Here is a 17,897-nt window from a genome sequence, read left to right as displayed (position 1 = left end):
CTTAGTCAGTATTGTTTCAGAGCCCCCTTGTGCCTGTGTGAGAAAAACAAAGGGTTGATACGGATTCTAGAATATTTTAAATTACATAAGTGACTTGCTTCATAATTCCGTTACTGACACAGCTCTCGGCCTGTGCACATTATTGAATACTGCCTCCATCTTTTGGTAGATAACAGAAATGCACTAAAAAGAGCATTGCGTTTACAAGTATGAAAAAATTTTAATAGAATGATGTGAATTCCATCATCTGAAATGTTATTTAAGTTACAATAATTGTAGTACATGGAAAAGAAGGGGAAAGGCAGTATGGTGTGAAAAAGAGTCAGCGATGCAGCTGCCAGTGGGAGTTCTGTGCTGTGTGACCAAGAGCCGTGGCGCACAACAGAGGACGTTCTGGTTGTCACTGGGGAGGACGTGCAGACTAAAACTTGACAAATGATTCTTCGTTATGAAGATGGAGTTGTCAGTTATGTTGGTCACGTTTTAAATTTAGAAAGTTTTTTCTTTTTTTTAATTACAGGAAAGAAGAAAATGAAATATTTGTTTTTGGATCTTTATAAAGCAAATGGTTTAGTGTGCCTGTTGCAGGGCAACAGAAATCTATAGACTATTAAAATTGTGTAATTCTTTAATCTCATTCTCTCCAAAATGTCCATATTTATAAATACCACTTGCATTTTTTAAAGCAAAGAATGCAGGGAGAATTTACTATTTTATACTGTCCTTTATATTCTAAGGTGTCTAGACCAGTTGGGAATAAAGCTTAATTGTACTTATTTATTCTTACACTAATTGTATGTAAGATTTTATTACATACGTGGCTAAAATTTTTGACTTTTTATCATTTAAAAGTTGTATATTCTGGTTTGAACTGGAAAACATCTTGGCTTTTAGAGTTTTTTCCCCTAGAAGACTTTTACTTAATGCAGCTTATTTACTATAGGTAATTTAAAATTAGAGCATACCCCCCCCAGAATAGTTAAATGAATATGAAAATAGAAACTATAAAAAGTGCTTATGTTTTATCCTCTCAGGAAGATAGCAGAGCAGAAACTTTTTCCTAATAAGACACTGAAAATAAGGTGCTTTAATAGAACGAAGTTATTTGTTTAAAGTAAGACAATTCCACTTAAAAATAATGTTATTTTAAAATCATTGTTTTAAAATATTTTACTCTTTAAATACTTATATTTTTTATCTTTGTAAGAAGTAATATGTAAATAGTTATAAAAACTGAAATATTAGAAATAAAGTGAAATATTAGAGATAAATAAAAAAGTGAAATATTAGAGATAAATTAAAATATTGGAGATAAATCTAGAGATAAAATATCCCTCCGGGCTGGTGTTTGTGCGCCTCTCCCCCGGGGTGGGGCCTGGGGCCCACTGGGTTGCATCCTTCCGGTCGTGCACGCAGGGGTCTTTGCCGCTCTGGAGAGGGCGCTTGCTCTCCTGCCTCAGGGGCGAGGCGCACTGTGTACTGTGTAGTGTGTGCTGCTGCACGTTTTGTCTTGGAGCCATTTTCACGTCTCCACATATAACTCATTGTGACTTGGTTTACTATTTTAGATTTTATTTATAAAATAAATAGATTTATATTATCAAATAAGTCAAGCCACCAATTCCACCTCATTCTAGTTCCATTCCTCTTGAATTAAGCCTTTCTCATACTTACGCAAACATTCGGCATCATGTGTAGAGTTGGTGTGTGTGTTTTTTCAGTAATTAAAAAGTTCAGGCTCTGCACATTATTTCCCAGCTAATTATTTCACTTAACAGTATGAGGTGATCATCTTCCCACTTATTCTTTTGATGAGAAACTTCCATAATGTGGAAAGACCATTTTTAGGTCTTCGCCCATATAGACAGTGTTGCATAATCATCCTTGTCCATGAATTTATATACAGGTGCTTTTTAAAAATTTCTGACATCATCAAGGAGGATGTTGGTGTTAACTTTAAAATTTTCATGGATAGTATTGTACGAGATTACTTTTGCAAAGTAAATGCTACACTTGTTTCTCAGAATTCCATGTTTACCAATCTGATGGTTGCGCGGTGTCATCTTTAAGTGACAGCTCCCTAGCTGCTCATGGAGCTGAGCACCTTTTCATGGCCTCATGGACCATTGGATCGCTTCCTCAGTATTTTGCTTGGTGTATTTCTGTCGCTTATTTTTCCGTTGGGCTGTTCTTTTTTGTGTGTTCATAAGTTAGTAGCTCTTTCTGTGAGTGTGTTGCAGATATGTCTTCATGGTATCTTTTCATGTGCAGTTAAACATTCAGTCAAATAGTTTTTAGTGAAATAATTTTCCTTTTATGGCTTCTGAATTTTTATCTTGCTTATTTAGGACAGTCTCCCCCAGTCTAAGATTGTACAGATCTTCTCTAGGAATTTTATAGTTTTGAATGGTATTGTTGCAGGCATTTTGTTTTTTCATTTTTACCTGGTTGTTGAGGATATTGAGAAAACTGTGGATTTTTAAAAATTAAGTAATTCTCTCAATTCAAGTAATTTTTTAGTGTTCTTTTGTACTCACTGAACTTTCCCCCCAATACTTCAGGCCCGTTATCCCTCGATTGTGTCACCCGAGTCTTCAGCCTGACGGTGAATAACAGGAGTGCGGGCAGGCGCGCTGTGCCGCCCTGACTGTAGCGCGGGTGTACCTGGCGTTTCACTCCTCCATGTGGGGTGCGCTCTTGGTTTTGGAAAATGGTCTCGTAATCATTTGTGTTGCCTGCTTGCTTTATTTATGTTTTATATTAGGAATGGCTTGAATTTTCCACATGCCCATTTTACTGATACTAACACTTTCTCTTTAATATTTGGATGTGATGATGAATTTTGTGATAGATTCCTAATGTGGAAGAAGCCATGAACTCCTGAAATAACCCTGCTGTGGTCATTGTACAATACTTTTTTAATCATTGCTATATTCCCTTAGCTTTGCTTAGAATTTTTTCTCCCATTCATAATTTAAAATACCTGTTTTCCCTTTTTGTACTGTCATTATCAAGGTTTGGATGTTAAGGTTCTGTTAGCTTCAGATTGAATTGCTGATAACAGAATGTTGAAAATATTCAAAGATGGGTACATGAGAATTTTGTGATACTATTCAGTGTATCTATGTTCGTTTGGAGTTTTCCATACTAAAAGGTGTTTACAATTGAATTAGAGACTTTTCTATATTTTCCTAAGGTCAAGGATAGTAGAAGAAATAGGAATTGTTTCGTTTTTCAGATGTTGGGAGGTTTTGGCTGTAAAACCTACCCATAACTGATAACTTATTAAATTATAAATCTTGATTTATATTTGTGGGATATTTAGTGGCCTCTTTTTAAAAAGTGCATGGATTTCCTTGGTTCAACTTTTGTTAAGTGATATTTTTTGGGGGGGGGACTGTTGAGGGGGGAGATTTAGTTTTAAGTGTTGTATTTGTTGCTAATAGAACTGATATCCATGTAACTATTTCTATAAATATTTTTCTTAGAAATATATGCATTTCTCTAGGATAAACCTAGAAGTGGAATTAATTACAGGTTATTGCATGTTTGTATTTTTTGTTTGGATAAATAGCTGCCAATTTACCCTCACATAGTTACGCTTATTTACACTTATTTTTACCATCCTTTGTGAGTTAGTGCTTCTCCATGTGTTTCCGTACAGCTGGTGTTATGTGACAGCTCTTGGGAGTGATGAGATGATTTCTAGTGACTTTAACCTGTGTGTCCCTAGTTGCTCGTAGGGCAGACATGTTTGCATGTGTATTGTCTACTTGTATATCCATTTTGGTGAATTGCCTCTTTCTAGTATTTACTCATTGTTCCCATAAGTTGTCTCTTTTAAACTGACTTAGAGTTTTTTTAATATATTTTAAATGTCAAATACTTATATATGTTGTTAGGTCTATATATATAGCCTCACTATTGAACTCTTATAACATGTTAGATCAAACTGTATGAAATTGCTAATATTCAGCTGTTGAAACTAAAAACCCCATTTCATTTGGTTTAACCCAATACATGTATCTTTACCAATTATTTGCATGCATTTTAACTTTTTATGTGATCACCTTTGACGATATATCATGGCTTTTGTGCATTGAGTCTTTTACAGTGCTTTATTTTCAGTGATACAAATTTTTTTAAAGTATTTTATGTTTAGGACCTTTATCGTGAAATGAATTTATATTTTTGTCATTGATACGCACAGAGATCTAATTTTTCTAAGTTTGTGGACAGTTGTCCTAATGCTATGAAAGATAGTATGTTCCTTCCGACAGTTCTAGACTGCCGCTATGATAAGCCGCTCCTGCGGACTTTGTTTTTTGAGAACTGTTAGAACAAGTCCCTTGTCATTTTTTTTTTTTTAAGTTCTCCTGCAAATGATTTTCACCCCCATCTCCAAGCTTACGGCTCTTCATTTTCTGAATGTGCAGCCTCCGGAGCAGGGAGGAAGAAAGGGTTTCTAAGCCCGGGGCTGCCTCGGCTCCTGTCAAGCACGCGGATGGCCATGCGCCCAAGGCAGGGGAGGAAGCTGTAGCTGAGAGAAATGAGAAGCCGGCGCCCACTCTTCCAGGTAAGCCCGCGAGGCACTGAGTCCACAGAACGCTGGCACTCAGACCAAAGTATTTGTTGGGATTTGCGGGAGGTTTAAAAGACACTGCTATTACTACTACTACTATTATTACTACATTAGTATTACAGTTACTGCTCCCTGTGTTTGATTTTTCCTGTGTTGGACTTTCAGCGTGCTCTTTATGGGTGGAAGGTTGGCATGGGTCTGTAGGCATGGATTTTTTTTTTTTTGTAGGTAGAAATTATTCATGGCTTAAGAAAAACATTTTAAAATTATTTGCTTATTGAAAAGTGTGGGCATAAACACTTTATAAAGTATACCTTCTGGGGCTGTATATGAGAATCTGCAGGGTCTCAAGACTGTTTGCTTAAAAGGCCTGGAGATTTTGGTTTTGATATCTGTTCCTTTTCTCAAATCTTTTTTTTTTTTTTTTTTTGATCTGCTTGTTTAGTGGCGGGAATGTGGATATTTAAACATAAATTTTAACACAGGGAAGAAAGAAGGCTGCTTTCATAGCCTTAACAGAGATGTAGATTCTCATACATTCTTTTTCTTCTGTTATTCTTAGAGTAGATTATTCAGACCGTAAAAGCTGGTTCTGTGGAAAGCACAGGGGAACATGTAACATGCAAATTTGTATAAAGACACGAGAATTGGTAACTAAACTGTACTCTGACACGTATAATACATATGTTCCTTATCAGGTTCTCTGAACTTACATATTTGGCAGATATTTTTGCTTGTTTATTTCACTGGTGGTTTATATCACTATTCCATTTTGTAAAAAGTGATTTCTACACAGTGTAAATTTTCTTTCTTTTAGAACCAAAGCCTGTGTATGCTCAAGTTGGACAGCCAGACGTGGATTTGCCTGTCAGTCCGTCTGATGGCGTCCTACCTAATTCAACGCATGAGGATGGGATCCTTCGGTAATGTGGTTTTAAACTTGTGTCGTCTTCCCTGTCCACTATTAAGTGTTAGTTAAAGTGAGAGTTCAGTTGCAGACCACATTGCATATACTTTTAAAAATAGTGTATACCATTAATATTATGATTAGGGGTCTTAAAAATGTATTTATATGATAGAATCAGAGATTAAAGAACAACAAAGAAACTTTCTGGATGTTCACTTTTTTTTTTTTTTTTTTACCACCATCTACCTAGTTTTTAGGCCATGAATTAAAAAATTAAAAAATTGTTTTCTCTTTAGACATCAGATTTTTCACAAGCTTTCTAATGCTCTAGCATGAAATAAAAAAATAGTGTTTCTCCATTTCAGCTTTAATCAACATTTTGGCCAGACAATAAACCTTGTTTATTGTGGTCTGTTCAGTAGCATCTCTGGCCACTCACTGACAGTAGCACCCCCACACCACATCCCCCGGTTGTGACAACGAAAAATGTTTCCAGACACAGTCAGATATTTCCTGGGAGCCAGGTCACAGCTGGGTGAGACCGTGTTCTAGATTAGTCAGCATCTCTAGGTATTTTATACTCTGTCCCTTTTATTCCTTTCTATTTTATGGTTGGTGGGATTGAGATGTAAATTTTCTAACCAGATCTCAAACCATCTTGATTATGAAATTCGTTTCCTGTTGCCTCTCTGGTGAAAGGCACATGACGGTCCAATGTGAGGTTGAACCTAAAGCGGTCCTCGAACGGTGGTTTTTAACAGCCCGGCTGAACCGGAGGAGGCAGGCTGCAGTGGGCCGCTTCTGCTCTTTGAGGCGCAGTAGGTGGGGTCCCCGTTAGGCGAGGACTTCAGGGGCCTGCAGTCATAAGGACTTGGAGCTCTCCGGACACTTGGTTCAGAAGACGAGTCTGTTTGGCTGAGCTCTTGGCTTGCTGGGAAGGGAGGATAACTTCACCGCCAGGGGCCCCACACCCTTCACGATAAAACGAGGTACCAGCAGCCCCGGCTGCGCGACTGCATCGTGCTGACCAGCTCTCGGGGGTGTGTCTGGCTGATGTGAGGCCAAAGGAGGAAGCCAGTCATGACCGCCTCCTTGGTTCTAAAGGCTCATCAGGTGGTCTCTGGGGGTTAAAGATTGGCCGCCTTCTCTTTCCTCAACTCATTGATTCATTTATTTGATTTATGGGGTTTTTTTAATTAGATTCTGTTAGTGTCTATTAATTTGCTCATTGTTACTTATTGAGCAAAGAGAAAAGGGACTTTTTCTATACTTCATGTCAAAATGGGCCAAAGAATGTGGAATAGTTAATAGAAACTAGAAGAGGGGTTTGTAGTTATGTATGTAATTTGTAATTAATTACCCTCAGGGGAATTTGTAATTCCCACCTGCTTCTACCCAGCCATTCTCCTTAAGGCATCCTTCAGGGTGGGGTGGTAGGAGAGTCACGAGGCTTTGACACCCCACGGATTAGACGATTAGACAGGGCTGTGCATGCATCAGTTCCTCCCCATTCTCTCTCCAGCAAGAAAGGGGCAGGCAATGCACATGGGCTAACCCAGAAACGCTGAGCGATGGCAGGATGTTTATTGCAAATTCAAAGGGCCGTAGAACACGTGATAGTTGTGGCCGACTGAGAGCGTCTACCAACGGCGGAGTCTCCGGTCCACCGTCCACTGGCTGTAGAGATCACAGTGTGTGGGGCCTGGTTCCCACTCCCTGGTGTTAGGAAAATGTGCAGTAGTTTATGCTTCAGTTTTTACCTGTATAAAGTAGTACTTCTCAATTATTCAGTGGCAATAATGCGGCATGAATTGGGATAGTAAAAAATGGGAGTTTTTTAGCCATGGGGAATGCACCGTATGTATCCACGACTCTGAGAGTTGGGCAACATTGTTTATATAAAGTGATTTTAGAAATTAGTATGTAAAGCAGTACCTGCATGTCAGTCCTGGATATTTTGAAACCTACTTTGTTAATCAGAAAATAAAAGAAAATGCTGTTGAATCTGATTTTTAATTCTAACCCTAATGGTGTGGGGAAAGCCCAGAGGTGACCGCCCTTCATTCCCTTCTGCATATGGTTTCCATTGCAGCCGTGTGCCGAAACTTGTCAAGCCTCTCTCAACTGTTTAAAATGAGATGCTTGTTTAAAATGAGATACTTGTTTAAAATGAGATACTTGTTTCAACAGGCCCAGCATGAAATTGGTAAAATTCAGAAAAGGAGATAGTGTGGGTTTGCGGCTGGCCGGTGGAAATGATGTCGGAATATTTGTAGCTGGCGTTCTAGAAGACAGCCCTGCGGCCAAAGAAGGCTTAGAGGAGGGTGACCAAATTCTCAGGGTAAGTCCGTACACTGACTCATGTGGGTCTGAAGTGCTTCGATCTGTGGAAAAGGGCGTCACATAGCAAACCTACTGCAGTAAGTAGAGTGTAACCTACATCACAGTCTCTTGAACCACTTAAACATTCAGGTTAAGAACTCATCAGACCTTGGATGTGCCAGACTTTCACTTCCTATCCCTGCGTTTACCGCACCTCTTGTTCACTGCACCTTTTTTAGTTCAGCTGAACTTTGAGGCCAGCAGGACTCTGCCCGGGCCACCACTTAGCAGTAGGCCTGTGTCGGGTGTTGCTCCACCCAGGAGTGGTCATCTTCGCAGCGGCCCACACAGGAGGTGGGGCTGCCTTCAGGCAGAGGCGTGGCCGCCCTGGCTCTGCCGCCCTCGCACCCCATGCGAGTCAGGAGAGCCCTGTTTATTAGCTCAGCCTGCCAGCGGGGTCTTTTTTCTTCCTTCCTTTTTCATAGCGGTGTGGCCAGTAACACAGGAACACCTTTATTTGTCTCTTCTCTTTTTAAAATATCCAAATTCCTGGTAGATGAGCCACTTTAATCAGAAGGTCAGATCTGTCGAGAGTGAGTGTGTCCATTTGCTCTACTTCCCATCTTCACATTGTCACTGCCCCTCTGATCTGGTGACTTCCTGCCCGCAGGCTCCCTGCTGCCCGCAGGCTCCCTGCTGCCCGTGTCCTGGAAGCAGCCTCCCGACCCACAGTCCTGCCCTGCAGGGCAGGTGTTTCTCTTTCCTGCCCCTCGTGCTTCATCTCTCTGCCACCATCTTATGTCTCTACTTTTGCTGTTGAACTTGCTGAGTCCCTCCCCTGCTTTGTTCCAGCCAGTGCTGCCACACGATGGAGTCTTCCACCTTGACCCCCACTGAACCTGGACTTGTATAAGCCATCAGAGACCTCATGTCAACTGCAGCCCCCACTTTCCTTCATTTCTTTGCCATGTTTTGAAGGTCTTAAGTTATCTCTCTTGAATTCCTTTCTTCCTTGGATGCCACATCTGCCATGCTGGATCTCTGATCTTTCAAATTCTCTTCCCACCTTCTTTGGTGATTCTTCCACACTTGAGGGAATCAGGGCATGCATCATTTTAAAAATAGTCTTAATAGTTTATTTGGGATCATAAAAGTAGTACATGTTGACTTTTTCCTAAATGTGGGAATTTTCAAAAGATGAAAAGGAGCCCATGTCCCTGTCATTCTGCATATAGCCGCCGGTGACATGGGGACAAGTCCATGTTGGTTTTTCGGAGCTTCTGGTACAAGTGACTGTCGTCTTGGCAGCCACTGAGCCTGCATCCAATGACAGATGCTCTAATGGAGGTGCCACAGTGCGCACACTAGTTCTTTTTTTATCTTGTTTCTTTTTCATTGCTTCTGCAGGGACTAGTAAAGGAGGATTTCTTGAATATTTACAGAACTTACAATTTTAAATTTTAAAGCCAGAGATTTCCCAAAAATAACAAGTGTGTGGAATTGGAAGTTGTCTTTTGGTCTAAACTGATTAGATTTTGCAGTGGACGATCATTAATGTCAGGTTGCATGGTGACTACTTTTTAGATGAATTTATACCTTCACTCACTTTATTTACTTGGTTTTTACTTGTTCTAAATTACAATATATTCTTTTCTCCAAAGTAAAATAAATTTTTCCCTCTTCAAGTTGTGATATTCTTAAGTTAGGTAAATGGGGAGTGTTTGCTTCCTGTGTAGATAGATATTTTTGTAATTTGTGAAATGCATTTGTAACAGGTAAACAATGTCGACTTCACAAATATCATAAGAGAGGAAGCCGTCCTCTTCCTGCTCGACCTCCCGAAGGGAGAGGAAGTGACCATCCTGGCCCAGAAGAAGAGAGACGGTGAGCTGTTGCCGGGGTGTGGAGGGCAGGGACCTGTGGAAATTTGAGGGCTTAACAGGGGGTTTTCATTTGAGTTTTTAGACTAGATCAGTCAAGGTTGAGGGGTACATCGCTTTGTCAGTCTCACGGGGAGCTAATAATTTTAAGTCATTAGGGGCCCCCAGTCTGACACTGCCCGTTGGCACAGCGCAGCAGTAGGACCTTCCAGCCTTGCTGGCTTTCTAATGTCAGTAGGGTGGCACCCGGCCCCGCACAAGGCACAGAGAACTCCATCTGTGTGTTAGCCGTCAGAATCACGCAGATGTATATATGGGCGGCTTCCGGGGTTTGTGCTGATGTTTTCTAGGCAGTACTCTCTGACGTTTGTAGCACTGATTCAAGAGAATGCCGGATCTTCTCTGATTAAACAGAACCACTGTTCATTCAGAACAGGGCTCCTCGTCCTTGACAGTATTGACACTTGGGGTGAAATAATTCATTGTCGTGGGAGCCTTCTGTGCATTGCAGGATGGGTAGAAGGATCCCCAGCCTCTACCCTCTAGATGCCAGTAGCACCCACAGTCTCCTCCCAGCACCACAGTTAAACAACAGTCAGAAACGTCTCAGGTCTTGCCACATACTCCCTTCGGCGGGGGGGGGGGGCAGGCAAAATTGCCCTCATCTGAGAGCAGCTCATTTAGAAAATCGAATGTCTGTAACTCAGCGACATTAAAATAGGGGGTTCAAGTAGAAAGCATGGGTGGCTTTGGAGAGGCTGTTGATCTGTTTGTGCATCAGTTTGTCACGGGCAAAGCAGCGGTGCTAAGAGTTTGTATTTCATGAAGTAATGGTGACGTACTTGAGGCAGAATATGCACCACAGTGCCCAGCAGTTCAGTGTTTGCTATTATTTGTGTATTTGTTATTATTATTTGTTATTATTAACAGTACCAACAGCATCTTCCTATCATGTGTCTTCTTCGGGTTAATTTCTTGTCCCACTGCTATTGATAACATTTTCCTCTGCATTCTTTTTAGTTTATCGTCGCATCGTAGAATCGGATGTAGGAGACTCTTTCTATATTAGAACCCACTTTGAGTATGAGAAGGAATCTCCCTATGGACTTAGTTTTAACAAAGGAGAGGTGTTCCGTGTCGTGGATACCTTGTACAATGGGAAACTGGGTTCGTGGCTTGCTATTCGAATTGGCAAAAATCACAAGGAGGTAGAACGAGGCATCATCCCTAACAAGAACAGGTACGAACATTTCTGTACTCCTCAGAACAAATTAAGTAACGATGACAAGATTTCAATCCCAGTGGGAAATTTTGGTAATATAAACAATTAGTTTTCATTGTACTCATCATATCAGTAACTGACTTAGTTGTTCAGACTCCTTTATCTTAGTTTAACCATTAAGACATAAACTGCATGTGACACCCTGTCCAGAACTTGGACATCTTGTTCTTTGTGGGTCTTTCTCCGTTTTGTGTTCTTAAAATACCTGTATTTTATTTTCATCTTCTCCTGCCCAGAGCCGAGCAGTTAGCCAGTGTACAGTACACGCTTCCAAAAACCGCAGGCGGAGACCGCGCCGACTTCTGGAGGTTCCGTGGCCTCCGCAGCTCCAAGAGGAATCTTCGGAAGAGCAGAGAGGATTTGTCAGCTCAGCCAGTTCAAACGAAGTTCCCAGCATATGAAAGGGTTGTTCTTCGAGAAGGTGGTTTATTTTCTATAGACTAATCCAATTCCCTTAATGTCAATATGCTTAAGAAAGAAAAGGTACAAGCTCTGCTACTTTTCATTTGAATTTCTCCGCAGCTGGATTTCTGAGGCCTGTAACCATCTTCGGACCAATAGCTGATGTTGCCAGAGAAAAGCTGGCGAGAGAAGAACCCGATATTTATCAGATTGCAAGTAAGTAGCCTCAGTACCGACTTCGGTAAGGGGGAGATGTTTCTTTACCAGCCACTCCTCTGAAGGATGGGTCTCATGCATTCACTTAAGAGCAGCAGAACTTTTTATAAGAGAAACTTGGAAGTTTACTCCATTTATTTAACTCAGAGGGAAACCTGAGTGAGTGAGTCCTCGTTTGCGGAATTGTCTTTAATAATGAGGGTTGCTATTTCTGAAGCTCTGGCTTTGTAAGGAAACTGCCCAGCAGATGAGGTTGATGTCGTTTAACCCTGACAGAGTCACCAGGGGGTAAGTGCTGGTGCTGACGTGGAGCGGCATGAGCCATAGGGTGGTACCGTCGGGACCCACGTGCACCCCTTCAGTCTAACCTTCCCTGGTGACACCCAGCCAGTGAGTCACGGGCCGACTTTGATCCCAGCCCTTCCTGGCCGCAGCCCAGAGCTGGCCGTCATTAAGCAAACAAATAGTCAGATGTTTGAAAAGATAATAAAAGCGTGATTCGTGCTGTCAGTTACTCCTGCAGACATTTGCAGCAAGTGAGCGGTACGGAATTTGAGGATGTAGTGCTTTAAATGCTTTTGCCTGCACGATCATTCATAGTTTTGCATAGTTTGGCTATTATGATAGTCTAAATATACGAACTGAGACCACTTTGGCTTGCATAAATTGTATGTAAAAACCTAAACTTTATTTTCAAGTTATAAAATATTACTCTCTATTTGGAAAAATTAAAAAATTAATTTTGACATACATCATCATCACCCTAAATTTTGCCCTATTGTGTTCTCATCCATCCTTCCCACCCTTCACAGACATACTTTTGTGAAGTTTTATATATACTGTTTTAGAAAGTTTATACCTTGTTTTCCTTCTTAATAGAGAGTAAACGTTTTTACTATCAGTTCTGCAAATAATTTATGACTTGATCATTCCGTTTGTATAGTTTGTTTTAAATTTATATTTTATTATTACAGAGGATATAGAAATGTGCCCATGTTTTGTTTGCGAGGTATACTTTGCCTTGTTTTCCAAAGGGTTTAACTTCCAAAGGGTAGCTTTTCCCACATTCGTGGTGATACGGGACGGACCACAGGGCATGTGTGTTTTCTGGCGGCTGCTGTGTGTAACTGTCATTGCGCCCCCCGGGGGGGCCTGTCTTGTTCGCACAGTGCACGTAAGCGCGAACTTAGAGAGTCAGAGCATTGCCTTGTGAGACGCCTTTTCATTTGGTTGCTGGTGAAGGTGAATGAGGGTATTGATTTTTCTGAGAGTCAAAAGATTTGCAAACAATGGTAAAATTTGAGCAAGTTAGACAAATGTTTCTTTCTCATTCCCCTACTCAATTCACTTTTTTGCAGAAGAGGTCTTTCGTTCGGTCATTGTTTGTAGGTAGCGTTTTTCCTGAAGTGAGCGATCACCTCGCCCAGAACCAAACACAGGGTTTTGATGTGTAGGGAAAGCAAGTGTGAAGACTTACAGAGCTCTGCCTTAAGGAGAAATTGATTGGTTTAATTGGTTTTATTCTGCAGCCAGGCTCTTATAAAAGGGATTCAGAGAGCTTATATTTATCCTCTTTGAATCTAATGAGAGTCCTTGAAGTTTAGGAATTCATAGCATTTTCTCCAGCCCAGACTCGCAGCTGATGTCTCTCCTTTATTCTCATGCATCCACCAGAGGTGACATTCTGCCCTCCTTGCTTCTGGACCTTGGTCTCACCGTGGTCTCATTACCTGGAATCGCTCCCCTCGCCCCGCAGGCTGACCTCTGTCTTTCCAAATGGCTGCCTTTCTCGGATCTGGTCTTCCTTTCACTCTTCCCTTGTCACCAGAGTCACAAACATTACTGTGCCTGTTTAGTGAAGAACCGTGTGTAAATTGGGCCTCTGAGATTCATGGTTCGACATCGGCCCAGGCTGCGGTGGGCATGTGATGCACCAGGAGGGAGGGACAGGCTGCCGGCAGGAGTTGGCACCTGCTCCCCGCCTCACCTGGCCGGCCCGCTGCACTGTGGTTGCCGATGGGTTATGGACCTGCCCAGGGGTTGGTCTCAGCCTGCGGTGCGGGGATGGTGGGTGGGAGGCGGCTGAGGGGCCTGCTGCGCAAACGCTGCCGTTCCTTCATGTCCGCAGTGTGGACAGGGTTTGGGAGCAGAGCTGTACTAACCCGTGTTAAAGCCCTGGGCAAAGGGAAAAATCGCAGTTCTATATACATGTCTGTGTGCTTTTCTAGTGGTTACTTTTTTTTTTTTTCCTAGAGCAGGAAAGTAGATTGAAAATTTTTGCAAAACAATAATACGCATATTAAAACTCATTATTCTAAGTCTGAATATTTTAGTTATAACAAACACAGAATTTACAGTTTTATTTTCCTGGCTTTAATGGAAGCAAGCTCAATATTATATTGCAGATCTATGTTTCTATTTCATTTTCACTTACAAGAATTGCCATCGTTGATGGTCTCTTTTAGTCGAGTGACAATCTTAAGTAACTTTCATTCAAGTTCCGTTTTCTGGTTCTCTTTGATATTTTGGTGTGTTTATTATAGAGTATTAATTTTGATTTTTTGAACTTACTGTATCCAAATATTGCATGATTACTGATGCCTTGGGGGGACCCCATTACATTTTGCACCTGAGGCAAGTGCCTCACCTGCCTTCTCATCCCGGGCATTGTTGGGAAGCATTGCTCTTAGCCCAGTGGTTCTCATTTAGGGCCTTTCTGCCCCACTGGGGGCATTTGGCCATCTGGGGACATTTTTGTTGTCACAATGGGAGCAAAAGGGAGGCAGGGGCCAGACCTGCTGCTAAACAGGCCATAGGGCACAGGACTCCCCCAGCGAGTACTACGCAGCCCGCGTGTCAGTAGCACCCAGTCCTTGAGAAACTCCGATCTAACCAATGGAAATGAATGTTTTGTCTTTGTCCTGACTTCGTGAATAGAAAGTGAACCACGAGATGCCGGAACTGACCAGCGTAGCTCGGGTATTATTCGCCTTCATACAATAAAGCAAATAATAGATCAAGTAAGTTACTAAAAAATTGATCTATTTCATTATAAGCTGTGAATGTTGTATTTTTGAGTGGGATGAAGTTTGGTTAATTTGAAAATAGAAAGTACGTTTTTTCCTAAAATTATTACTGGTGTGTCATACCAAAAGCCATTATAATAATCACTTTCAAGAGAATAGTAGTAGTACATGCATCAAAAGATGATTTTTTGATTACACAAAAAGTATAATCAAATATTAATAAGATTGTGTTTATATTGCATTAGTACAACTAAAGTTGTACTTTGATTTTTATGATAGGGACTCTGTTTTTACTCTATGAGATCATGTCAGGAATATTAAATTGTTGTATATACGATCAATCAATCTAACCCAGTGATTTTCAGCTGGCGTGCCACGAGAATATTCACAACGTACAATACCTGTCAAGTCAGGGGCATTGACCTCTTTTCCCTTAGATTGTCACATGAAAAAATGACAGCAGCCGGTATAACAGTAGCTGTCCATTGTGAATGAATCAAAATTATACCTTTTTTTTTTTGTCAGATCAGCAAAGAAATATATTTTTTGGTGTGCTGCAGAATTTTAGTATTAGGTTATATGTGCCATGAGATGAAAAAGGTTGAAAATCGCTGATCTAACCAACACAGATACAGTACTGTCAGCTTGCAAGTATTGGGACTATCTTAAAAGCGAGCTAGGTAAACGTTGTTTGTTTTTCTCCAAGGCTAGAAATTGTAATTGAATTAACATCTGATTACAAATTTTCTACTCTGTGCTCCTGGGGCATGAGAACATACTTGAAGGTACATTATCATTGGAATATAGTTTAGGCTGTGACTTTCTGTGATGATTCTTAATTAACTGCGTCTTACATCCTTATTTCTTTTTCCTTGCATCTCCAGGACAAACATGCGTTGTTAGATGTAACACCAAATGCAGTTGATCGTCTGAATTACGCCCAGTGGTACCCAATTGTGGTATTCCTTAACCCCGATTCTAAGCAAGGTGTGAAAACAATGAGAATGAGGTTATGTCCAGAGTCTCGGAAAAGTGCCAGGAAATTATATGAGCGGTCTCATAAACTGCGTAAAAATAATCACCATCTTTTTACAAGTGAGTATTTTAAAGGACTTCTTTCAGTTTAAGTGCTTGGGCAACAATCTGTAGGCAACAATCTGTAGGCAACAATGTTGTGTTGTTCCAGCCCTAAAACTTCCATAACCTTGGCCCGGAAAGCTTCCCAGTGTATTGCAGGCACCATCTGATAGAAACAAAGTTTGTGCCCTCGAACACCATCTTCCATGTCGCTCAGTAATGACGGCGGCGCTCTGGCGGGGTTCCCTGGATCTGGACTCTGCGCGACGTTCTAACTGTAAAGCAATGTCGTTCTGTTTTCAGCTACTATCAACTTAAATTCGATGAATGATGGTTGGTATGGTGCATTGAAGGAAGCAATTCAACAACAGCAGAACCAGTTGGTGTGGGTTTCTGAGGGAAAGGTAAGAAATTTCCCATTTTGTTTTAAACCTCTTTACTAAATTATACAACTGAGCAGAGATTTTTGGGACATTTTGTTTTCTGACTGATTCAGGTTTTTATAATTTGTATATAGGGGTTATGAATGTTGTTTTTGATGGCAGGATCTTCAGAAATTTTCCCAATTGTTGAGTTACCACTTCCGTGGTGGTCCCTTAAGAGGATTCTTAAACTGTAACGGAAAGAGCAGGGCTGAGTTCTAATTGGCTGCTGTCGGCCTGGGGAATGACTTTGACCCTGGCTTCAGGCAGCTTCTTCCTCTGACAAGGAGGGAGCTGTTTCCAAAGTGCTGTCCTCAGCCCATGAGACTCAGGGCTTGGAGCGAGGGGAGGAGGCTGCGCAGGCGGGGGTAGCGGCCTGTCACCGCAGCCTGGACGGGAGCAGGGCCCCCCCACCCAGCGTGCCCAAAGCGGGTGCGTCCTGTTGGCGCTTCCCCGCATCCTTACCTGTGGATTTGGTTTCTTCACTCAGCACCTGCTAATATCCTCACAACATAACCAGGAAATGTTGGACAAAGCTGTATGTCCTTTTGGCTTTAAACCATTAACTTACAGTCCTCCAAATGGCCAGCTTTAAAATACCTAATTTCTGCTGTCACTCTCTGGTTTAGAGCAGTCTTTAATGGGAATGGTCTGTTCGTGATGTTGGGAGAGTTAATAGGTTTCTCAAAGTTGATAGCTGAAGGAACCTTTTGATTTTGCTCTTTTACCATCAGATCAGTACAATATTAATATGTTTTGGTTTCTAGGGAAGATTGAGAATGTCTGTTTTTTTTATTTTGTTCTTCACATTTCTTTGTTGGCTTGGTTTGTGTTGTGTTTTGCCCCTGCATGGCCTCCCTGCTCCCCTGCCTGGCTGTGGGTACAGGTGCTCCCGCGGCGCATGCCGCATGCTCAGGGCCGCTGCGCCCTTGTCCCGGGCTCACGCAGCCGCTGCGGCACAGGCGCTGTCACACCCAGACGTGGCGTCTGCCCCCCCCCCCCCCATGGCAGCGCCCCAGCACCCTGGTTCTGCTTGTCAGCACCGCAGGGGTGGGGGCTCTGTGCACAGGAGACCTGTCAGAGCGCCCTGAGTGACTGGCATGTCAGCTGGGACGCCTGAGAGGCGGGAACAAGCCGCCGCGCTCTGCGGCCCGCTCCTTGCTGATCCTCTCTGTCAGCACAGCTCCGTTCGCACCGTCTGTCAGCGAGACTGTTAACGGCTTGCGCTGGTGATTCCTGAAATGCAGTTGGCTTATAAATGCAGAAAGCATACTGTCTACCTATCTGAGAGGTTTTTTAAATCCTCAAATCTTATTTTTTTTAATCATTCCTCTTTGTATGTTTCCTTTCTTTGCTTAGATTTAAAAATAAAGGTCTAAGTCCCCCAACGTTTTATGTGAGAAAAGTAGGTTATTTATTATGAGGATAGATTGATGCATTTTGTAAATCAGTAGTTGTTACAATTTAAATTGAGCTTCATTTATACCACCCCCTTCCATTCAAGTATATTGTACCTGAATTCTTAAACTAAACTAAAACCACTTCATTTCACATTGACTTTCCTGAGCTAACTGCTTTGATCTAATTGCTAGGAAGAGTTCCTTTGTGCAAGATCTGAGACAGTCTTGTGTGTTCCCTACTAAACCAAGAAAAGTCATCCTGAAACCTTCTTAACGAGTAGGCGTAGGCCATCCCCTGGTTCACAGCAGCCCGCGGTTCTTGCTCACTCCGCACTTCACACCAGGGCAAGAGCTCAGTGGGTCGGTGAGTTCCAAGTTACT

General features: G+C 41.8%; 1 protein-coding gene across 8 annotated transcripts in view; it reads left to right on the top strand.

Moving 5' to 3' along the window:
* The window catches only part of TJP1 (tight junction protein 1), a 199,481-nt gene that overhangs the window by 161,977 nt on the left and 19,607 nt on the right, over window positions 1-17,897 (top strand). For all 8 annotated transcript variants that reach the window (XM_054561922.1, XM_054561917.1, XM_054561916.1 and 5 more), the window contains 10 exons: window positions 4,437-4,576; window positions 5,400-5,505; window positions 7,680-7,830; window positions 9,587-9,695; window positions 10,712-10,931; window positions 11,210-11,394; window positions 11,496-11,591; window positions 14,529-14,611; window positions 15,502-15,712; window positions 15,998-16,098. In XM_054561922.1, coding sequence (XP_054417897.1) covers window positions 4,437-4,576; window positions 5,400-5,505; window positions 7,680-7,830; window positions 9,587-9,695; window positions 10,712-10,931; window positions 11,210-11,394; window positions 11,496-11,591; window positions 14,529-14,611; window positions 15,502-15,712; window positions 15,998-16,098 — 1,402 coding nt within the window. The remainder of the gene's footprint in view (window positions 1-4,436; window positions 4,577-5,399; window positions 5,506-7,679; window positions 7,831-9,586; window positions 9,696-10,711; window positions 10,932-11,209; window positions 11,395-11,495; window positions 11,592-14,528; window positions 14,612-15,501; window positions 15,713-15,997; window positions 16,099-17,897) is intronic.

The sequence above is a fragment of the Pteronotus mesoamericanus genome, unplaced genomic scaffold (genome assembly GCF_021234165.1).
Source record: "Pteronotus mesoamericanus isolate MK-2021 breed Mesoamerican mustached bat unplaced genomic scaffold, CSHL_Meso_final scaffold_582, whole genome shotgun sequence".
Classification (NCBI taxonomy): domain Eukaryota; kingdom Metazoa; phylum Chordata; class Mammalia; order Chiroptera; family Mormoopidae; genus Pteronotus; species Pteronotus mesoamericanus.
The sequence above is the reverse complement of the archived record's forward strand: the minus strand, read 5'-3'. Positions and strand labels throughout refer to the sequence as shown.